Consider the following 25,118-nt stretch of genomic DNA (forward strand, 5'->3'; position numbering starts at 1 on the left):
TACTGAGATGGTTCCATCATTTCTACTGTCAAGCCAGTCAATTCTGTTAACAGCAAACAATAGACTACTAGCATTATGTTTTCCATCTTTCCCTCCAAATCTACACATTCAATAGGCACATGATTTTCTTCCCAAGTGACTATAGGCAACATTTATAACAAATGCTTTGCCTCTGCTTAACAGGGATCTTCATCTTTTCAGTCTTCAATATGTTTCTTTGACACCCACCAACCTACCACTCTGTCCAAGTCACTCATTTTAGTTTTTGATATAGTATGCCCTACCCACTGTATCAATTTCTGTTTTACTTAGTCAGCATCTGGTTCTGCTGAAGTAACAACCCCCAAAATCTTAATGGCTTAAAGCAACTAGAGCTTATTTATTGCTACATTATGTGATCATTGCATGTTGACTGGGGCCAACATTTTTCTTTCTTATGGACCCACGCTAAGATGGACTCTATCTTCTTGCTTCTACAATGTGCCTGGAACTTTACATACTTCATCTTGTTTAATCTTCACAACAATTATTATCTGTGCTTTCTAGGAGAGAAAACTGAGTCATAGAGATATTAAACAATTTTCCCAATGTCATGCATCTAAGAAACAAATCAGTTAGGACTTGAATCTGGACAACGTGTTTCCCCTCAAGCTTACCCTATACCTTCGTAAGATATTTATGAAGAGTCATGGTAAATGAATGGAGATAATGAAATTGACTGGGATGGGAAGAAGGGGTAGGGGTTTATCTCAAAAACTGATCTTGGAAGAGAATGATAATTTCAAACCTAAAATTTTAATCAGTGACAGTATATAAAAGCAAAATTATGTTACAATGTTAAATAAACAGCTAAAAATTGGGTGAGAATAACATGTCTCTATTTTAGTAATTCCATTTACTCAGCAAAATGCTTAAGGCATGATTCTTTAATTAGTGCAGTATAGCTTATATGTCTAGGGCCACTGTGAGTCCTGGAGTGCCTGGGATTATCTGCGCAGATTGGACATGAAGGTTTAATGGCCATGAAGCAGGCAATATTGCTTGATGCCCTAGGATTTGTATGGGAGAGCTGAGGTAGACGCTCAACCCCAGGCAGCATTCTAGGTGGAAAAGAACCACTATAAATGGAAAAAGCTGGGGTCGTCTCACAGACTTTGCTCCGGAAGCTGAACAGAGTGTGGTGGAGAGGAGTCTTTTGAATGCAGCACTGAGTAGTGTGTCCCTTTGTCCCCTGATGCAGGATGAGAGTTCAGGTGTCTGTTATCTAGTCGAGCTCCAGGAAACTGGGAACTGAGAACAGACTATAGAGGACCATCGTGTTTTGAGGTCATGTGGAATTGTCTCTAACACTTGAGGACCATTTCCCAACCCAGCAAGTATCTGACATGGCAGAAAAGCACAGCAATGTCAGTGAGTCTGTGAGGCAGGTAACACCTGTAGCGACAGCTACAGCCAGAAGGGATGCCATCCACCTCATTAGTATAGGACACAGATGATCACTCTCTCCTCCTTGCAAAACGTTCTTCACCTGGCTTTCAGGACCACACACACACTATTCTAGTTTTCTTTTTTACCTCACTGCCTGTCCCCAAGTCTTTCCTGTCCCGGTAAATAGAAACTCCATTTGCTTAGGCCAAATATTTAGCCTACCCCTGACTCTTCTTTCTCACACTTACCACATACAATTCATTATTAAATCCTGTCAACTTTCCCTTCAAGCCATTTCCAGAATATGATCCCTTCTCCCACACTTCTTACTATAGCCACAGTGACCATGTCAATCCTCTGCTCAAAATTGCCAGAGCTGCATCATCTCACAGATATGGTCCTACAAGATCAGATTCCTTGTCACCTATTTGATCTTATTTCCCATCATTCTCTCCATTTCTCACTGAGCTCCAGCTAAACTGGCCATCTTGCTGCCCCTCAGACATACTGAAACTAGTGCCACCTTAAGATCTTTACATTTGTGCCCCTCCCCAACTTCCTGGAATATGTGGCTTGCTCTCTCACCTCCTTCAGGTCACAGCTGAAATGCCAACTTTATTAGAGAAATATGCTTTGACAGTACCATCTAAAATAGCAGCCCTGCCACCATCCCCTCCTTGAATAACTCCCAATCTCCCTCTCCTATTTCTTATTATTACTTCTCTATAGCACTTATTGCCATCTGAACATATTTGTTTATTGTCTGCCATTTCACTAGAATGTAAGCTGTAGGACAGAAAAGTTTTATTTGTTTCCTGAGAGCTTAGGATTGTTTTGGCACACAGTGAATACAAAGTAAATATTTACTGCATGAATTACTGACCTAACCCCATGTTGTGTGTAGAAAGAGACCAGCGAAGGAGAATGAGTCTCGGGAAGTTAGGCAAAAGAGGCCTTGGAAAGGCCACTGAGGAATCCAAATGAGACACAGCTGAGAGACCTTAAAACAACAGAAGGAATTGGAATTCCAGTGATTTCTCTGAAAAAGAGTTGCTACAAACCAGAGACTGCTGCTGTTTTTCAGGAGCCTAGGAAATGTGGTTCCAGCGTGATGAGTTTAAAGTTTGACATATTTTAATCAACTTAGCAAAGGCATTCGTTTTATAGAAAAAGCTGGATATCTGTGACTATATATCTTGGGTAGGGGGTCAAAATGAGCAGAGAGCCATCATTTTGAATCTTAGGGAGAGCACAAACTTCGAGGCTTACATTCACAATACAATCAATGGCATCCTTCTGTCCCCTGGTGGCCACACAGCTAAACTGCATGAAAGATAAAGTCTTTGAAGAGAAAACAAAACAATAATTTCAAGGTGATATCTTTCAAAACCTGTACCAACCATACATGTGTGTGCAATGCGTGTGTGTGTGTGTGTGTGTTTTAGCATAAAGATCTCCCAAGGTTTCTTCTTCATGAAACATGTCCGTGCTGCCTTACTCTGAGTTCAGCATTAAAGGGGACCAGTTGAATGGAAGACATTATCCTGACAGCTACCTTTTGCTGTAAAACACACCCCCTAGTCCAGACCACAGACAAGCTCCTTTCATAGCCATCTGCCAGGTGTGTTTGTAGAACTGATATCTGTTGAAGCTTGGAGGTTTGTATAGGTAACCTTAAAGTCTGGGATTCTACAACTTTATGATGATTCTTTCTCATTCTATCCCCTTCCAGTCTATGAGTCTGGGCATCCCAAATTTTCCCACTTCAGGCTTTCACTTGTTGGAAGCATCTACATCCTCTTTGGATTCACTTCTATTTGTCCCATTTTAGTTCTGCAAAGCCCTATAACAAGTATTGTTGAAGAAAAAAATACCAGAATAGATCCTGCACAGATGAAAAGAATTAATTTAGCATTGTATATCCGTTAGATGCAAGCTTGTATAGATTTAGGTATATGTAACAGATATCTAAATGTCTGTTCAATTCTTGGGTTGGAGTTGTTAGTCCATTATATTAAAGGTGAAAAAGGTCCTATTCATTTTACAGATGAATTAAGTGCAGTGAAATGATTACTTCAAGATCACGTAGCCAATTGGAGGTAGAGCCAGGAGTAGAATGCAGGCCTTCTTACACCTTACCAAATGCTGCTGTTGGCAGCAGAGAGACAAAGCTATGAGCATCGACGAAGCTGACCCCAGTGAACAGTGCTCCCTGTAGTTTTAGGTAGTTCAACAAACCTCGTTCAGCTCAGCAAACAAGAAACTAAACTTCATGACATCCTTAGTTTTGCTCTGTGCCTGGCTGCCTAGACCTACCAGTCATGGTTTCCAGGGGATTCCAACTCCATGATATCTCTTACATTCATCAATTTTCTTCCAACTTCCACAGAAATTGCTGTGGTTCAGAAGAGTCATCTAGAAGAAACCCTGTTGCAAGTTCCATGCAGCACACATGTGCCAACACACACACACACACAGAGACACACACACACACATGCTCGCATGTACACAAACACACACACACACTACCCATAAGTATATGTAAAGAGAACGGCGGGTATTATATCCCAAGCATGCCAAAAACAGTAGGCCCAGTGTGTATAACTGTTGTGCTTTTTTGGGGGGTAAGCTGTGATTCACAATGAATTCCATTTTAGAATGATAATTTTAAGGGCTGGCACAGGATCTCTTTAGCTATATATGTATACATTGTATATCTGTACATGAGAGAGCCACTTGCTATTTTTAAGAATATTGTTTTCTCGCTTCTTAAAACAAAGTATTGTTTTTAAATTACAGAAGAAATACTATTTATTAAGATTCAAAAGGTATACATCCTATAACCCAGTAATCTCACTTCTAAAGTGGATACATGGACCCAAGGAAGTTTGTACAAAGATATTCATAGCAGCATTGTTTTGTAAGAGTGGAACAGTAGAAACTACCTAAATGTTCATCAATAGGAAAATGAATAAACTGTGTCCTATCCATACTGTAGGTACAATATGGCAGCTAACCTCAACAAAGTGAGTCTGTATATACTGACATGAAAAAAAAAATCCCCAAGGCATACTGTTCCATAAAAGGAGCAGTCTGCAGAATCATATATATTATTTACAATAAAAAATATACATTCATTTATTCATGTAAATGTGCAGAAAAGCCTGGAATCTTATACATCAAAATGACACTATATTTTACCTCATGGGAGTACATGGGAAGGTGGGGGACAAAGAGAAGACAAGATGAAGGGCAAGGGGCATTTTAGGCTTTTGTTATATCATGATGTTTTGGCTGAAAAACAATATCATGTATTGTGTAATTTAAATTAAGTATTAAAAATTAATATATAATTGTTTAACTATTTCAAATCATATAATACATAAAGTAAAAAATGATATTTCATCTTTACTTTTCCATAATTTATTTATCCCTTCCCCTTTTCGTGGACACTTTGAAGTTGCTTTCATTTTTTAAATTTGTTATTACAAAGAAAATTCTTGTTTGCTTTTTTTCTTTTTCTCACTCATGTTATTATTTCTGTAGTATAGATCTCTAATACTCTGGTCATGGAACATAAGCACTTAAAAATTTGACAGATGCTGCCAAATTGCCCTCTAGAAAGAGTACGCTAATGATTCATAGAACATTAGTTCTGTCCATGTAAACTCCCTAGTTTACATTACCAAGCTTGCTACAATAGCAGTTGCACCCAGACGTTCTGATGGGGCCTCAAGTCCAGATGAAAGCTGGCTTCATTTCCTTCCCTTTGTCTGTTGACCATTGGTGGAACAAGTGCAACGTCTGATCAGATGGCCCAATCGATAGAGGGAGCTGGGGTAGAGTGAGAGAGGCTACTAGAAGACTAAATCTGCAGGAGCTATGAAACGCCGACAAATTAATGACCCATGGGCTACATGTGACCCACAGACATGTTTCTTTTGGCCTGTATAATGTTGGGCTACACAGTGTGTAAAAAAATATGACTTGGTGGTAAGCATTAAAGGAACAGTGCTTAATCCCCAACTTGTGATGTTTTCTTTCATGTCGTTCTCTGTGTATAGATTTATCAATTCATATAAAACCCCTGATATTTCTTTATTTCCTCACGCCTTCCATGAGAGGTAAAATGGCTCCTTTTTCCCTTTTTCTTTGTAGCTGGTTCACCAGAAGAGCATGTTTCTGCCTTCAACTGGGCAATAATTCAAATTCTGGAGTTTAACATTAGAAAGACTAGCTGCCCTGAGATAAGTTCCATTCTGGAACAGAAAGGTAATATTTTTATTTGAAGCTATCTTTATCTTCGTCTCCCAATTGATTCAGAACTAAACTAGGAAAGAGATGTACTATTTATTGGACCTCCTTAAACCCAAACACCATGTTCTAAAATATGGAAATTTTGAAATTGAGAGATTGTGCATCATAATTGATATTTCTGGATTTTTTGAAAAAACTGGAAGATTAACCCTGAGCCCTTGTTTCCAAATTGTGTGCTATCTAACTCATCACAGTCCTTACTATTCCCTATTATCTGATACCTTTCATTGACATTGAGCCTCATGTGATAATAAAATTGTAGTAGACAGAGTAATACACCCCCCACCATCACAAAGATGTCCACATTCTAATCCTCAGAACCTGTCAATATATTCACGGCAAAAGGGATTTTGCAGGTGTGATTAAGTATAGGGACAATATCTGGGGTGGGCCCAATATAATCATGAGGTTCCTAATAAGGGAAATATGAAAACAAGAGGCTCAGAGTCAGAAATGATGGAAGCAGAGGTCAGAAAGGAACGGGATTTGAAGATACTACACTGCTACCTTTGAGGGTGCTAGAAGGAATCACTAGCCAAGGAATTTAAGTAGCCTCTAGAAAGTAGAAAAGGCAAGAAAAAGGATTCCCTCCTAGAAGCTCCAGAAAGGATACATCTCTGCTTATACCTTGATTTTAGATCAGTAAGACCATTTTGAACTTCTGGCTTCCAGAACTGTAAGTGAATAAATTTGTGTTGTTTTAGACCACCAAGTTTAAGTGGCAATCGGAAACTAATACAAAAGTTAAGGAGAAAGTCAAACACTTTTTATACTGGTACACCTATCACAAGAGGGAAAACAAATTAGATCAAGATGGCTATACATTTCAGTAATAACGTGAGAGAGTATTTCTTTGTTTTGTTTTGTTTTTAAGAGACAGTGTGTCACTCTGTCACCCAGGTTGCAGTGCAGTAGTGGCATTCACTGTAACTTCAAACTCCTGACTCAAGAAATCCTACTGCCTCAGCCTACCTAGTAGCTAGGACTACAGGTGCACACCACCACAGCCAGCTAACTTTTAAAATTTTTGTAGAAACCGTGTCTCACTATGTTGCCTAGACTGGTCTTGAGCTCCTGGCCCCAAATGATCCTCCAGTCTCAGCCTCCCAAAGGGCTGGGATTACAGGCATGAGCTACCACTCCCAGCCTACATTGCTGATTGTTTAGCCAGCATCCAATACTCCCCTTACCTTTCATTAAAAGTACTCTGATTTTTGTTTAAGTATTTAATGCTCTCCCATATCTTTGATATACTTTAGGGAAAACTAATGCTTCTCTGGTCTAAACGTGATTCTATCCTTGCTACAATGAATCATTCAGGAGCCCAAATTTAAGAAAGTCAATGAATAGAATTTCCAGATTAAGAGATTGGCTCAATATTGGGCATGTGGCTTAATTTTGTTTTTTTTTTTTCTTCCTGTATTCTTTCTAGCTAGTGACCTAATTTTTACCAGTGCAAGTCTGTGAAATTGTTTCCTGTTTCTGTATTACAAACAACCTCAAAATGTAATGGATTGGCAGAAGTCAATTGGAAGATTCTTTTGCTCCACATGGTATAACAGAGTTACTAATGTGCCTACATTTAGCTGGGAGTTTGGCAGGAGGTAGAAATTCCAAAGGTGGCTTTTTATTCTTTGGAGTCCATCTTCAGATGACTTCTCTTCATTCAGTAGTCTAACCTGAGCTTCTTTATGGTATGGTTAATAGATTCCAAGGAGGAGCATTCCAAGAGACAAGGATGCAAGAACACAAAGAGAAAAATACAATGTGTAAATAAACTTTTGCTTTTTCATCATATGTCCCATTGGCCAAAGCAAGTCATATGTCCAAGTTCAGAGTCAATGAAGAAAGTGACTACACAAGGGCGTGAATACCAGGAGAAGAGATTTATTGCAGGCCACTATCCACCACAGGAATGCTTAGCAGAGGTTTAAGGGAAAGAAATTTTCATATTTTTAACTATTCAAATATATTTTCTTTCTTCCTCTGTTCAATATGGTATACGAATGGGAAGCCTGGATCTGCTTTAGCCATTTTTGCACAATGATGAAAGTCAGGCTAAGGATAAAGTCAACTAACAGAGTAGGCTAGGCTAAGGATAAAGTCAACAAACAGTGGGACACAAATGAAGCAATCACAGAGAAACAGACCTTAGTCCACAGGATTAAGTCAACCTGAAATACGTTTTATTTCTGGACTTCCAAATAAGTTAATTAAAAGCATTCTAACTATACGGCAAGTGAATTCCATTACTGCATATTTAACATGCAAAAGATGTCTGTTGACAGAGTGTAACTTAAAGTGCCATTATGAAACAAATCATAAGAACTATGATAGAAACATGGAAGTGTTTAATAATAAAAATAATAAACTAAAAAAAAGAACTGAAATGTCAACAGTGTTTGCTTTGGAAAGCAAATTGGTGATGCTATTAGGAAGTACAGTTATTTATAAAGTAAAAAAAAAAAAAAATTGCTTGTGCAGGAAGCCCTTTTAGATACAGCATATATAGAGTTTGAGGTGGAGTCAGATGGCCATTTAGAAGCCTCCATCTGGCCAGGCCTGATGACTCACACTTGTAATCCCAGCACTTTGGGAGGCTGAGGCAGGCAGATCACTTGAGGTCAGGAGTTTGAGACCAGCCTGGCCAACGTGGTGAAACACTGTCTCTACTAAAAATACAAAAAATAGCCCAGCGTGGTGGTACGTGCCTATAATCCCCGCTACTCAGGAGGCTGAGGCAGGAGAATTATTGCTTGAACCTAGGAGGCAGAGGTTGCAGTGAGCTGAGATCGTGCCATTGCACTCCAGCCTGGGCAACAGAGCGAGACTCCATCTCAAATAATAATAATAGTAATAATGGTGGCCAGGTGTGGTGGCTCACGCCTGTAATCCCAGCACTTTGGGAGGCCAAGGCAGGCAGATCACCTGAGGTCAGAAGTTCAAGACCAGCCTGGCCAACATGGTGAAACCCCGTCTCTACTAAAAATACAAAAATTAGCCGGGCATGGTGGCAGGCACCTATAATCACAGCTACTTGGAAGGCTGAGGACAAACACCACATGTTCTCACTCATAAGTGGGAGTTGAACAATGAGAACATATGGGCACAGGGAGGGGAACATCACACACCGTGGCCTGCCGGGAGGTAGAGGGATAGGGGAGGGATAGCATTAGGAGAAATACCTAATGTAGATGACGGGCTGATGGGTGCAGCAAACCACCATGGCACATGTATACCTATGTAACAAACCTGCACATTCTGCACATGTATCCCAGAACTTAAAGTATAATAAAAAATAAAATAAATTTTAAAAAAAATCTCTGGACACATGTTTCTCTTCTGACATTATAGGCTCTGAAGTAAGAACCACAGTCATCATACAAACCTGGGGAGTGTTGCGCAGGCAGTTCCTTCCTACTCATGGCTGTGCCATCAGTGCATTATTAATCAAAGCTTGTTCAATCAACACTCTCTCCTGCCAATCTGTTCAACACAATCTGACATTTACTAAATGTGCTTCAAAGAAAAAAGAAAGAAAACACATGGCAAAATATATGAAAAATATTTAACTTCACTAGTAACAGTAGTAATCAGAGAAATGCAACTATAGCAAGATACCTATAAATTGGCAACAATGAAAAAGTCTAGCAATACCATTTTGGTAAATATATGGAGAAATAGTACCTTCTAGAGGGAATGTAAAATGATGCAACAACTTCAGAGGGTACTTTGGCATTACACTGCATTTAATAAAGAATGAGATAGCTATAGATGTTGATTTAGCAATATCTAGCTATGTACTCTAGAGAAATCCATATATGTGCACAAGAAGACTTGTCCAAAAATGACTAGTGCAGCATGGTCAATAATAATAAGCAACATAAATGTCCCTCTGCAGGAGAATGGATGAATGGATGCACTGGAATATTATACCTCAGTTAAAATGAATGACATAGAGTATATGTATCAACATAATTAGATCTTTAAATTATAATGTGCAGTAAGAAAAACAAGTTGCAGAATAATATACAATGCATAGTAATACATAAAAATAATACTCTTTTTATGAAGTATGGCAACATACCAAACAATACCATACATTTTTTCTTGGTACATACAAAATTGTAATAGTAAAAAAACATGCAAAGGAATGCTAAGCATCACATTGATGGCAGTGAACACCTCTGGAAAAGAGCAGCTAGAAATGAAAATTGGGGCATGAAGAGATCTTCATCTGGATCTGTAATGTTTATCTTATATTTTAGAAGGAGAAACTAATAAAAATAAATAGGGCAAAATGTTAACGTTTGGTGAAACTGGCTGGAGGATTTTTTTTTAAAAAAGAACAAAACAAAACCTCAAAGAGTAATCTGGCCTAGAAACTCCTTCTAGGATTGACAGTGATAAATTGATCCACATTCCTCAAATGGTGGATAGTTGAAAACTGAATTGGAAAACATGCTTTCTAATTATTTTAGATACATCATACTCTATCACCAATGATAGAGTGAATAAAGAGCAACAGATAAAATTCATGAAATGCAGTGTTGAAAATTAAAGATGATGACATCAAGCAATCAGAATGCTAGAAGTGCCTCAGAAGAAGTTATCCTGGGCCATTTTGCAAAATTTTTATTCATGTTTGGAAGTAACTACATTTGTGAACAGCTGTTTCTTCAGGACAAAACTAAGAACTGAATAGAACTATATAATGCTCCCAGTTAAAGAAATCTAGGCTAAATTCTTTACTGCACATCACAAAGAGAAATAAAAGACCTTGACACTGACATCTTGGGCCTGAAGAAAAATGTTGTTAGACTCACATGAAAGGATTAGAACATTACAAAAGCAAAACTAAAATTTTCCTGTTTCTGTTGGTTTTTAAATTTCAAATTTAAAACATAATTTCCAATGTTGTGCAAATTATTAATACTGACATCAAAGCTTAAAAAATAAAGCTTAATTCTATTCACAGAAGCTAATTTTTCTAATACTGTATATATTACCTACCTGTTCCCTGATGGCACATCCTTCCCTCTGCAATATGGCTTGGCTGTTCTGGCATCTCACTTTATCTTTCATTATGTCTCTACCCAGGGTTGTACCAAGGAGGGTAGTCAGAATGGTCCTCCCTGGGTATAAGCAATAAGAGGGTGCATTGTCTGGAGGAAATTTAAAGACAATAATAAAACTGACCAAAAGTTGATCTGCTTTTAAAATGTTTTTGGTATGAAATTATCTTTATCTCACCTTCATTTTTAATTGAAATTTGTATTGATAAATAGACTTTATGCAATTGTAAGAAATAATAGGGAGAGATCCTATGTATTCGTTTCCCAGTTCCCCCAGTGGTTAACATTTTGCAAAACTGGAGCACAATGTCATAGCCAGGATATTGGCATTGATAAAATTTGATTTTATTCAGATTTCCCAGTTTTACTTGTACTCATTTGTGTGTGTATTTAGTTCTACACAATTTTATGAAGTCTAGGTTTGTGTATCCACCACCACAGCCAAGATACTGAACAGCTCCAACACAAGGATTCCTTGTGTTGCCCTTTTATAACCATACCGAATTCCCTCCTGCCTCCTGATGGAGAAGGTTCCTCTCCCTTCACCATCTCTGTCCTCTGACATCCACTAATCTGTTCTCCATTTTTAAACTATTGTTTAAAAATTTTTATATAGATTAAATCATACAGTATGCATTCTGCTGAGATTGGCTTTTTTTTTTTTTTTTTTTGAGACAAGTTCTCTGTCTCCCAGGCTAGAGTGCAGTGTCATGATCTCACAGCTCACTGCAGCCTGGACCTCCTGGTCTCAGGCGATCCTCCTGCCTCAGCCTTCGAAGTATCTGGAACCACAGGTTCACACCACCACACTGGCCACTTTTTTAATTTATTTTTTTGGTAGCGATGGGGGTCTGCTTATGATGCGCAGGCTGGTCTCAAACTCCTGGGTTCAACTGATCCTCCTGCCTTGGCCTCCCAAAGGGCTGGAATTACAGGCCTGAGTTGCTGCGCCCAGCTGAGATTGGCTTTTCTACTTAGTATAATTCCCCGGAGATTCATGCTATTTGTTGTAGTATCAATAGGTTTTTTTTTTTTTTTTTTTGTAATATTCTATGTATGTACCACGGTTTGTTAAGCCATTCACCCATTGAAGGATATCTGAGTGGTTTCTAGATTATTGCTATTACTTATAAAGCTGTTATGAACACTCATGTCTAGGTTACTGATCTGATTTTTTATCACCATGTGCTGGAAATTCTGTCATTTACTGGAGTAGACTATTCCCATCAACCTGTTTCCTGCCTAGTACATCATGCTCTCTGCCACAATTGCTGCTGATACCATTATCAATACTGCTGCTGGTGTTAGTAGTATTGAAGCTTGGACAGTCTTCCCTGGATTGGAGAGTGGTAGAGAGATGAGAGGGTATCTGTAGCCGCAGCTCTGCGATTAAGAAAACGTGGGCTAATCCTTAACCAGACCCAAGTGTTTCTGCTTCTCTCTTCATCTGCCCTCTTCTCTGCCTGTTAACTAATACTCTGCTTATTTTCTAATCCAAAATTCAGAGGGAACTAGTTTGCTTGGCTTAGCTAATGTACCAGCCGCCTTATGGGTTTAAAATCCGTCTATGGATGAACCATCACTGGGTCAGGTGCTCATGCCTAATGCAATATGTACTCACTCCTAAGTAGAGCATCTATTTCCCCAAGCTGAAGGGCAGGATTATTTGATCTGTGGGCTATGCAATTTCTGCTAACAGGAGGTACTGAGTGGGCCATGACTGCAATGTCCAGTAAGCATGGAAAATTCTCTAGGTAAACTAGAGGCCCATCTTAATCATAAAGTAAGCAAAAAATAATAAAACACCCACAAAGTGTTGAATTTTTATAATAATGTTCTTCAAAAAATATGGTTGTAAAATAAACCCCAAGATAAGAAGATAAAACATAATCTGTAATCTAGTGAAAAGTTAGGTGATGTGTATCAGAAAGGAACAATCTAGTTTTGGAAAAACTGATTTATAGCCCTTCTTTCTTATAATAAAGAGATCACAAGTTTGGTTTACTGATAAGGTTCCTCTGAGTCCAACATAATAAAATCATAATGGGTAAATGTGTTTTGTGTTCGATTGTTTATAACAATTAAAAAAAAGCGCAAATCATTAAGGTATAATTTTTAAAGTGACCACACAATATTTCTTACTCTAATGTAGGGGTTGGTAAACTCTGACCAGCCTGCTACCTATTTTTATATGTGAAGTTTTATTGGAACACAGTCATACCCATCCATTTACTTGTCGACAGCTGCTTTTACACTACAGTGGCATACTTGAGTAGTTGCAAAAACCTTCGAAGCCTCAAATATTTACCAGCTGCCCCTTTACAAAAAAAGTTTGCTTTGTTTAATTACCAAGAACCCATTATACCAATCCTGATCATTTTTGGTGGTATTCTGTATGAGCATTAGCTGCAAAAGCCCATGTTAATTCATGCAACTTAACCTATATCAAATTCCTAGCCTACAAAATTAGAGGTTATAGAAAGGTCAGCACATGCCACAATCTAATCATTTTCAAAGAGATTTTCTCCATGAGGCCTTATAAAAAATAAAAATAAATTGACAGAATTTTCATTAAATAATACTTCCTCATATAAAACTCTGCCCTGAGAAATCTAAATTGAAATATCTCAAGTTAAAGCTGGTTGCTATGGTCTGAATGTTTGTGTCTCACCCAAATTCATGTCAAAACCTAAATACCAATGTGATGGTATTGGGAGGTGGGGCCTTTGGGAGGTGATTAAGTTATGAGTATGGAGCCCTCATGATTGGGATTAGTGCCCTTACAAGGGAGACCCCAGAGAGCTGCCTTGCTCCTTCCACCTTGTGAGGACGCATCTAGAAGCTGTCATCTATGAGGGGGAAGCAGGCTCTCAAGACACTGAATCTGTCAGTGCCTTGATCTTGGACTTCTCAACCTCCAGAACTGTGAGAAATAAATTCCTATTGTTTATAAGCCACCCAGTTTATGGTATTTTGTTATAGAAGCCCAAACAGACTAAGACAATGGCATTCATGAAAAATGTATCTAAAATGATAAAGCATTCAATAAAATTAAAAGGTATGCATTTGCCATAAAGTTGAATATTTATTACTAGATAAGCCCAGGCATCAAATTCCCCGACCTAGTTGGGGGTAGCTGTGAAGGATATGGTTCTCATCTTTTAAGGATCCCAGAATGGGGGTGGTTGCCCACATTTTGTCTCCCATAGGGACGATATATATCATACTAGCAGTCCTGCAAGTGTCTGTACAGGATACTAGCTTTAACCTTGAGCTCCTCAGAAGCCATTTGGGGAAAGGATATTCTTCATGAAGCAATTGGGGCCATTTCTATCTAGACCTGAATTGTCAATACATCATATATATCCAAGAATTATGTGGAATGATATTCAGTGGGACCAACTGACAACTAGACAAAGTGGGCTAGAGTCTCCTAAACTACTGATGTTAAGGCATATTGATGATAGTCATCTAAATCTTGTATGAATGTTTGAGACCTTTTCGGCCAGGCAGGGTGGCTCATGCTTGTAATCCCAGCATTTTGAGAGGCTGAGGCAGGCGGATCACTTGAGGTCAGGAGTTCGAGACCATCCTGGCCAACATGGCAAAACCCCATCTCTACTAAAAATATAAAAATTAGCCAGGCGTTATGGCGTGTGCCTGTAGTTCCAGGTACTCGGGAGGCTGAGGCAGAAGAATCGCTTGAACCTGAGAGGCAGAGGTTGCAGTGAGCCGAAATCACACCACTGCACTCCAGCCTGGGCGACAGAGCGAGACTCCACCTACAAAAATAAAAAAATAAATTTCATAAATGTGCAAAGGTTAACTTTACAGAATTACTTGACATTAAATCCTCTTTAACCACAAATATAGCTCCACCTTCTAGGTTATAAAACAAATGCCCCTTGGGTAGATTCTAGCACATGAGGTGAAATTTATTTACCTCTTAATCTTTTTTTTTTTTTTTTTTGAGATGGAGTCTGACTCTGTCGCCCAGGCTGGAGTGCAGTGGCACGATCTTGGCTCACTGCAACCTCCACCTCCAGTTTCAAGTGATTCTCCTGCCTCCGCCTGCTGAATAGCTTGGACTACAGGCATGCACCACCACGCCAAGGTAATTTTTGTATTTTTAGTAGAGACAGGGTTTTGCCATGTAGGCCAGGCTGGTCTCAAACTTCTGGCCTCAGGTGATCCATCCGCCTCAGTCTCCCAAAGTGCCGGGATTATAGGCATGAGCCACCATGCCCGGCCTTAATCTTTGCTTTGGTATCTGCTGTAAGAATGACTTCTGCCACAAAAAGTCACACACTTTTCTCCCACTTTTTAAAAAAACTGTTATCAAAAATAGGCAACTATTTTTACTTAAACTTTGAAAATATAATCCTGGACATCCTAAGATTAAAGAATGTGATGATGAAAGCAGGTAGTAATAATATATTCAATGACTCATAATTAGGTAACACTCAACTTGGAAAGAAGAGCAGAAAACTACTTTCACTTGAGAAATCGTAATGAGAGGTTGCCATCATTTAGGCAGCATGTGGGTACTTTACAAACATAAAATTAGAGCGTTACAAAAATCCTTTGAATTCCCTAATTTTACAAACTTAAAGTCCTTAATTAAAAACAACAACACAATTGCAAGTTGACAAATAAGACAAAATCCCTTGCAAAAAATAATCATTAAAAACTAGTAGTTACAGAATATATTTTTACACTGATTTTTGAAAATGAAATTTTGTGTTAAAATCATAAAATAAAAAGCATAAAATAGAAGTTATTAATTATGTTGTAATGGTAAATACTGGATTTGCACTGCTATTTTAATGGTATTTATTCTGCATAATATGCATAATATATCTATGTGGTCCCATATTCATTTCTCCTATTTAGAATTTCTTTTTTTTTTTTTTTTTTTTTTTTTTTGAGACGGCATCTTGTTTTGTCACCCAGGTTGGAATGCAGTGGCACGATCTCGGCTCACTGCGATCTCCGCCTCCCGGGTTCAAGCAATTCTCCTGCCTCAGCCTCCTGAGTAGCTGGGATTAGAGATGTGCACCACCACGCCTGGCTAATTTTTGTATTTTTAAGAGAGACGGGGTCTCGCCATGTTGGCCAAGCTTGTCTCAAACTCCTGACCTCAAATGATCCACCTACCTCCCAAAGTGCTGGGATTACACAGGTGTGAGCCACCACCCCCAGCATTTCTTCTATTTAGAACTTCTAAGAGCAAGCAGAATGCCATTTCTCTAACTATTAAATGATTATCCAGAAGCAAAAGTACAGTACAGGAAGATAATATTTATTATATTTTAACTAGAAACAGAGCAGATAGCAAGTTCACGAGGTAAGAATTTTTTTTTCTTAAATTAGGCTTAAACAACAATAATAAAAAACAAGTCTGCATATATATTTTGGTCACTATTATAATCTTCCAGGACACAAAAGCCAGCAGCATAAAGAAACATGAATAATGACTGAGAATTTTTGATGTGCCAAAAACAAAGATCACTGCATTAAACTCCTTTATTTTGTTAATATTATTCTTAAACATTGAACAATTATTAATTATTGTTATTCGGCAAAATATCAAACATGCACATAGTATTCCTACAAGAATATTGCCTTAATATTGTCAATATTAACACTAAGCTTATTCCTCTCCAAAATTCAATGAGTTATGGTTCTACTCTCTATATGTATTAGTGTTAGTGGTAATATGCAAAACTGATTTTGTTTTCAGGGTTAAGTAGCAGATTGACTTCGCATTTGGTGGCCAGCTGTGTACCCTAATTTTTCATCTATTTTCTTAATAAATTTAATTACACTTCATAAGCCCTGAGATAACGTGCTAAGGATTGTATACTTTTAATCTATACTTTAGTCCACTCAATTTGAACCCCACATAATAAGTCTTTTAAGTTATTTACAGATGGTTGTAACTAAAGCAATGACAAAATTTACTACTTGTATAGATAAGACTGATAATAAGGCCTTTAACTAAGAGTTGCATGTTTTATATGCACTTTTAACTTGCTAGGAGCAACTCTTAAAATTACATCTATAATTCTGTCAGAAAGCAATAAGTGCTTTTCATTTTACTTACTTCCATATGTGTAACCAGATTCACTTTTTTCCTCCCTTGTAAAACAACTATTTTCTTTTCCTTCCCCAAATATTAATACTTGTCTTCCAACTGAACAACTGCTAAAAGGAATTTAGCATTTGCACAGCACATTGACAACTATAGTGCTTAGCAGAGACATATGCCCATAATAGGCATCTGATAAATATTTGTTCCACATGGAATGAGTGAATTGTAAGGCAGCTGTTTGAGTCATATACTGTTCATCATATACTGCAACTAATTTTATTTAACTAGGAAATTCAGTTTACCAGATTTAATTTACCCTCAAGTGTAAATCCAAAAATTTGAAATTAAAAAAAAATTGATTTACTAATCATCAGAAAAAGTAAACAAGTTAATCATAGTTGTTACTATACTATTAGTTGATAGAAAATTTAAAAAATTATTACTTTCCACTAAATATTAAGTACAACTAAGTGAGGGGAAGAAAGTTTAAAAAAACTTAAAAATGTTAGCTAATTCTCATCATTTTCTCCACATTTATCCTTGCAGCTTTTTTGTTCATATATTTATTCCTGTTAACTTCTCTAGCTGAAAGAGAATTTTATTATCTGAATGGAGTTCCCCATCACCTTAGGTACAAAATATTAGTGAAAAGCTGGTGTAAATGTAAGATTGTATTTTCATGTCATGCCATATTTCTAAATTTATTTTTTGCTAGCATTAAATTTTTCCTATTTAAATGATGCTGTATAGAATATGAGCTAATCTGCCAATTACTATGATATTGCTTGCTTATAATATTCAGTTTTTGTTGATAGCTTTAAAGCATATTGCACGCTTTTCATCTAGCACACTAGTAAACAACTATTACTCTTTTTGGAAAGGATACACTGACGAATTCTTAAGTTAATGGCTTTAGCCCAACATTTTTAGTCAGTTAAAGAACAATAGCAATGGCAAAAACATTGACAATACAGTTCATGGTCCGGTTCTCCCATCTTACGGTACAGGTTCCTGAAACACAAAAAAAGGATTTTGAAATACCAGCAAAACATAAAAATTATCAGAGAATATATATATATATACACACACACATATATATATACACACACACACATATATATACACACACACACACACACATATATATATACATTTTTCACATGTTTTAATATCTTATTTCCTTCAACCTGTTAAGTTTTCACATTTCATATCGGTCTGAAGGTATACTTGTTACTAGGTACAAAGCAATACTGTTGATAGTCTTTTCAGAATTTAATTAGAATTAAATAAGTACTTGATTAAAAAGTGCAGTTTGACTTTGCTAAAAGTTGGATTTTGTGTAAATCAGCTTAAGATCTCTTACCATCAGATGTGGTATCCCAAAAACAGGAGCTGGCTGTGTGAAAGCCATATGCGCTCTTCTGGACCACTGCACAGGTCACTGCAAATAAAGTCACAGAATGAGGGCACTTACAGACAAAGGAAAAGAGAACCAAGGTCAAAGTGTGTGAGTTCAGAGCTCTACAAGCCGAAAACAAAACAAAACAAAACAAAACAAAACAAACAAAAAAACAGAAAACAAAGCATTCAGCAAATAGATTGAAAAAAAATAAAAGACTCTCATCTGTATCTACCATCATTATTTTGACCCCACTGGATTCAGTTGGTTTTCTGACCATTGTCATTACCATTGGTGATTGTATTGCAGGAAAAATATCAGTCAAATTCTGTGCTTTGTACCATGGGCAGAATTCAGACACAGAAATGCAGGAAATACGCCACTTCATAAACAGTTGCTGTGTGGAATTACAGGTAAAGAGGCATGGGACTACCGAAAGAAACACAGTTGAGCTAAGGGGGGTCTCAGAGGAAAGAAAGAACTGATGGAAATGCAAAGGGTGATGCTACCAAAGACGAGTAGCTCAAACTGCCTTTGAGTAGTGAAAGATCTTCATCTTTTAAGTATTATTATAGATTATCTTTGAATGAGTAAATCAGAAGTCCTTTATACCCTTTTAGTATCCAACTTAAATGTCTATTGTTCATATACCTTCTCAAAATTCAGAGAAAATCACAATGACAAAGGCAAGTGAACTAGTGAGGAAGGATACTGATACTTACCAATATATTTATAAGCTTTTCCCAACTTAACCAGATGTGTTAAGGATTGTTCCACTATGCTTGCGGTCCACTGGTTGATGTTGTTGTGATTATAATCTTCACCACCTAAAACCCCATCTACACACTAAAAGGGCACAGAGGGCAGTTAATTTAGTCAGTAAAATTGTTCAAAAAGAACAATTTTTACACAAATTGCAGTAAAAATTTATTCAAAACATATAGCTCAATAAGGCATCTTAGAAAATATACACTTGGTAAACATTGATTATGCACTGTCTCTAATTGCTTAAGAGTTTTGAAAGAGTTTCCACATGCATTATCTCACTCTACGAGATACTATGGGCCATATAAAGATAAATATGTCATGGCTTCTGTGTAAATAACTTAATCTAGCAGAGAAGCTAATAAAAAAAATTCTAATATCTATAACACAAGGAAGACTAATGATAAATTATGTCATAAAAATTATGGTGGGGAAATTAAAAGGTGATACCAATTGGTTAACAAGTAGCTTTGAAACAGCTGGGATTTGAACTAGGGCTCACATGCTAGAAACATAGGATGGGACTAATTTAAAAACATAATTCTTAGGTATACTAATTATATTCTCATTCATACTATGTGATTGTTTAGCTATGAAACAACAACTAATTATATTCTCATTCATACTATGTGATTGTTTAGCTATGAAACAACTAGCACACCAGCCGCTGAAAGTAAATAAAGATGCTCTAGAAAGATAAAGTCAAATATCATAATTTCCCATAGTGCTTAATTTCATCCACTTCTGACACCTGATTAAAAGCACTGGCTCTAGTATCACAATCCTAGGTTTTAAGGCCTACTTTGACACCTATCTGCTGTGTGACCTTTAGCAAGTGACTTAACCCCTTCAAATCCCTATTTTCCTAATCCTTATAGTAAGGATAACAGCATCATCTTATCAGGTTGTTGTTAGGATGAAATGAGACTATGAATACCAAGTGCTCAAACAGGACTAGCACAGGGTTAGCGTATAAATAATGTTAACTACTATTATCATATTGCTGCTGTTATATTTTACATTTGAGTGATAAAGCCTGGATAATAAAGCACTCATTTAATTCATTTTGAGAATCTAGCACACACATGCAGCTTCATTTACTATCATTAGACTCATTTAATTCATTTTTAGAATCTAGCTTAATAATACACACATACACACACATGCAGCTTTATATACTATAATTAGACCACAGTAAAGATTTATGAAGGCACTAATACAAAATCTTAAGTTGGATAGTATAAAATCTTCACTAATGATAAAATATAAAAAGAGAAATTAAATATTTTAGCAAGGTTAACAAAAGTAATGTGGCTCACATTTTCATCCTAGAAAGTTCAATAACATGACAAAGTAGGAAGGGTAGTGGCTTAAGGATCAGGGGAATAGAATTTTAATTCTGGCTTTACCATTCCTAAGCTGGTGACCTTTGGACAAACCTATTCCTCTCTTGAGATCACCTTTCCTTAAGGATAAAGTAAGAGCACTCATTTTTCTTTCAGGTTATTTAGTAGGACCACTCCAAGTTTTGCTCTAAACAGCAGAATACACCATGGGGTGTGGGTGCTAGATGTTAATTACTATCTAATTAACTAGCCCTGCTAATTACTATTAATTAACATCTAGCCTAATTAATTACATTAACATGGAGGCCCATGAGACAACGAGGTCCTTAAAGAGCTCTGTATTCTCAGTGCTAAACTCAGGACCTGGGCACTTAGCAGGTATTCAACAAATGTTGTTGAAGCAATATTGGTTTTGATATACTCAAATCCAATATTGTATCTTGAATCAAATGCACTTTAGACTAAATTCTAAGTCATTTGTAGCTCACTTTTTCTTTGATGATTTTTTGTGGAAGCAATTTCTATTACTAACACTAAATAAAATGTATGCATATTACTGATAAATGGGTGTCTCTGAGTTCAGAAGGAAAAACATATTAGCATAGGGGCTCAGAGCAAGAAATCAAAGGAAAGAAAATAAGATCAATAAGAAGATAAGATCAGTAAGGAAATCAGAAATAAATGCTGAAATTATGTAATCATCTAGGAAGTGCTAAACTGTTTTAAAATGTTGCTCATTCTCAGGCATTTTCAATGTCTCAATGGAAATGTTTCAATGGCAGGAGAGGGTTGGATCATGGGAAGAGGAAAGATAGACATTTTGCTGCAAGTAACCTGTAGCAAAGCTGAGTTTCTTTGCAGCCTCATATTTCATATAAAAATTCAAGAGAAGCTTGCTTTTGACTACATAATGCATCAGAGTTTTTTTTTATTCAAAAATGTTTTCAGTTAAATTATTTATATTACTTAACTCCCTCTCACAAATATTCAAGAAAAACTGATGTTCTAAAATGCATCCAGTGACTTCTAGCACCACCTAGCCACTGCCGAGTATGTATTTCCCAGTTGAAAAAGCATGATTCTTTTAATTTGATATAATATAAAGTAACAGGCATATGGTTTGAAAAATCCAGTAGAACAGAAAAGCTTAGAATGAAAAGAGTCTCCTTCCCACCCTTTCCTTTCCCATCCCCAGTCCCATTCCCCAGAGGAAACTCATCAGTGTACAACTGTTTTTATTTCTTCTAAGGGTTACTTATGTATCTCCAAATAATGTTTATCTCACTATTTCCTGATTTATGAATTATAGGCAACATCCATGTAACTCCTACTATGATAGATGAAAATTTGGTTCCCTCAGACCACCCACTCCCTTCTCTCAATATAGTGAAATCACAATTTTTTAACTTAAATATATTTACACTGTTAGAAACATGTTTCTTTTCCACTATGGATGTTTTCTTCTACGCAGAGGATTGTTCTTTAACATTCCTGGCCTCTTGTCCTGTCAGTTATTCCTCCCCATGGAGGTGGAATGAGTGACCTGGTTGGTGGGTGATAACCATTGTTCTAACATCTCATTTGGGAGTCTCCCAAATGTGTTGAACTTGGGCTTTAGCTTCTCCTTCCCTCTCCACCCAAACCAATAAAAGGCACCAGCCTGAACAAGTGTTTCTCTCTGCTGACTCAAACTTTCTCTTGGATGACTCTTCCCAGGGCTGAACTGAATGGGAGTTAGCAAAACAAGGTACAATCACCAAACTAGTTTTTATCAATAATAAAGGTGGTATTTTGTTCTCTTTCTATTGGCTCTTTTTTCTTTTCATTTGGTTCAGAACTTAAGTAAGGAAGAAGGCACTATTTAAATGGAATCCCAAGTAGCCCAGCATTCTTTCTTTTATGTTCCATCAACCAAGGACAGTCTTTCCTGACTTTCCACTTTGAAAACTAAGATCACTCCCTTCTCATTACCTCCACTCCCTCTTCCACCTCCCAGTTTCCCTCATTGGTGCTTTTACATTGTAAAGGTATTAAAAACTTTTGCTTTCTACTTTTAATAATTAAATACTCTCAGGCTACATAGATAGAATGCATAATTCTGAAGTATTAAAATATGGCAGGATTTTCAGGTGCCTGTCTATTCCTCTCAGACCTTGAGTTAATTCTAGCTGTGTAAGGCCAGGCCTGGGTGTTAAAAAAATACCTTTCCCACACTGTGGTCTGTATGTGATACCTCTAAAATAATGAAAGTTCCCCTGCCAGAATTAATTCCCAAAGATAATTTCTTTTCTATTTGCCTAAAAGGAGTTTCAAATATTTTTCTTAAAATTTTGATTTAGTATCATATCAATGTTTAAAATATGTTAAATGATCATTTTTTCCAATTATATTGGGCAAAAAAATGTACATGCCCAAAGGCAGATATTTCTAGGGCTTTTGTTATCTATTTTATACAATATACATATATATTATACATATACTTTACATTATAAAAGTCGACATGTGTGTGCATATATATATGCGTACATATACTTTTATAGCATTAACATTTAAAATAATGTTTGCCTTCTGGAATAAAAGTTATTTTATCCAAAAGACAGGGCATCAATTTTAAACCAGTTTTCTAGACTGAGAAAATCCTTAAGCATCTCTAAGCATCTCTTTCAGAATAAGCCTCAAGATGCCGATAGCACACAACAAAACATAGAAGGACCCCTATAAAGAGTTAGTGGATAAGTATTTAAAATCTTGTTCTTGGCCGGGTGTGGTGGTTTATGCCTGTAATCCCAGCATTTTGGGAGGCCAAGGTGGGTGGATCACTGGAGGTCAGGAATTCGAAAGCAGCCTGACCAATAAGGTGAAACCCCGTCTCTACTAAAAATACAAAAATTGGATGGGTGTGGTGGCGGGCGCCTGTAGACCCAGCTACTCGGGAGGCTGAGACAGGAGAATTGCTTGAACCCGGGAGGTGGAGGTTGCAGTGAGCCGAGATCACACCACTGTTCTGCAGCATGGGTGACAGAGCGAGACTCCGTCTCAAAAAACAATAAAATAAAATAAAACAAAATCTTCTTTTAACAGTAAGGTTTCTAAGTTTGTGCTGAAACTCAAAATATAGCTTTTAAAAATCTCCACCAATGCACCAAGTTTCAAGAGAAACAAAATGTATGACTCACCTCTTTGACAATATTGTGGGCTTCCTCAGCATTGAAGCCAACCTAAAGGGAAAACAAAAGGTAAAGCTGCTTTCAACACAGACTTACAGGTATGACGCTACACAGAATATCCTAGGCTGGCCTAGACAGGTGTTAAAGTGATAAAGGGCATCAGGTCTACAGAAGGGGCCAATCTTGCCCCTAAACACTTAAAAATACTGAATGCTTTCCCTACCTACCTCCCTGGAGATTGACTCATGAGGTCTAGGGCAGAGCCTGCAAGTCCACATTTTTTTTTTAAAAAGTGCTTTATACTGGTGATTCTAATGAACATTCTAGATTAAGAATCATTGTACTGTAAAACGTAGGAAATAAGCAAGAGGTGGCTATGAGGATGTTATGTGTTATAAGAATATAGAAATGGTTTCAGCTAAGTGAGAGAATGAAGTGGTCCATATGAAGAGAATGCTTAGTAGACTATTTTCAATTTTGTTTTTAACTTATGCTAGGCAAAAATTTCTAGGCAAAAATTCCTTTCCCAAATTAAAGATTATGAAAATATTTGATAACTCAAGATTAATATCACTTTAGTACTATAAAGTGGTCTGACAACTTAGTCTTTTCTTTGGAGTCCCCATCAATAACGGAGATAACAACTGACATCATGGGTTTCTGGCGAGGGTTGGGAAAGCCTGAGTCAGTAAGCAAGGGCTCGTACTCCATAAAGCACCTCCTTGCCTAATCCTGGCAAGCATTACCGGGAGCGGGAATGGCAGTGCCACCAGGACTCCGAGACCCCGAGCCATGGGGGCTGCAGCACCTGCGCTGAGGAAGCCAAGGGACGGAGGAAGCAGCGGGAAGACCCGTTTTCGAGGCCCGCCCGGTAGGAGGGCGGCGCCCGTCACCCCATGCCCACTCCTCGCACCCAAGTCAGGCCTCGTCCTCCCAACCCTGCCCCGACCCCACCGTCTGATCCGCGCGCTCCTGGCCACCCGTCCCATCCCGAATCTCAGGACTTCGGGATGGGGAGAACGGGTCGGGCGGGGCGGATCCCGGGCCCAGGGGAGAGGACCCGGGCTCGGAGGACGCCGCACCCCAACTCTTGGGGCCGCCCTCGCTGGGAGACCACCCGGCAAGAGCCCCGCGCAGAGGAAGGCGGGAGTGGGGGGCCCTCCCAGGTAGCCAAGGGGCGGTACCTCGTCGCAGTGGCGATGGTACTCCTCCATGGTAGCGCCGGCTCTCCCTGGGGGCGGAGCGACGCGCCGGTGGAGCACCGCGGCCGCGCACTGGCCTCCGAGGAGGCCCCACCCCCGTTTATGGCCTAGGGCCTTTCCCTACGCAATCCCCGCCTTTGTGTCGCAGTGGCGTCACCTGGCAGCGCTGGGCGGGCTTCGGACAACGCCAGGCGTCACTTCAGGCCACGCACTTTTTCCTTGCTTCCTCTGCCCTTTCTGGAAACACGGGATGAATATTAAAGAACTGGGAATGGCGCCAGTGTGGATCAGATGGGGTGACCTAGTGGCAGTTAGTCTAGGCTCC

The 25,118-nt window shown here is 38.1% G+C and overlaps 1 protein-coding gene across 1 annotated transcript; it reads right to left on the reverse strand.

Moving 5' to 3' along the window:
- Positions 1 to 16,101: 16,101 nt before the first annotated feature.
- Positions 16,102 to 24,817, reverse strand: DYNLT3 (dynein light chain Tctex-type 3). The gene is given in 5 exon segments (NM_001133642.1): positions 16,102 to 17,925; positions 18,278 to 18,355; positions 19,036 to 19,159; positions 23,601 to 23,642; positions 24,776 to 24,817. Coding segments are annotated over 5 exon segments (351 nt in total). The 5' UTR covers positions 24,806 to 24,817; the 3' UTR covers positions 16,102 to 17,848.
- Positions 24,818 to 25,118: the final 301 nt, after the last annotated feature.

The sequence above is a fragment of the Pongo abelii genome, chromosome X, assembly GCF_028885655.2.
Source record: "Pongo abelii isolate AG06213 chromosome X, NHGRI_mPonAbe1-v2.0_pri, whole genome shotgun sequence".
In the NCBI taxonomy this organism is placed as follows: Eukaryota; Metazoa; Chordata; class Mammalia; order Primates; family Hominidae; genus Pongo; species Pongo abelii.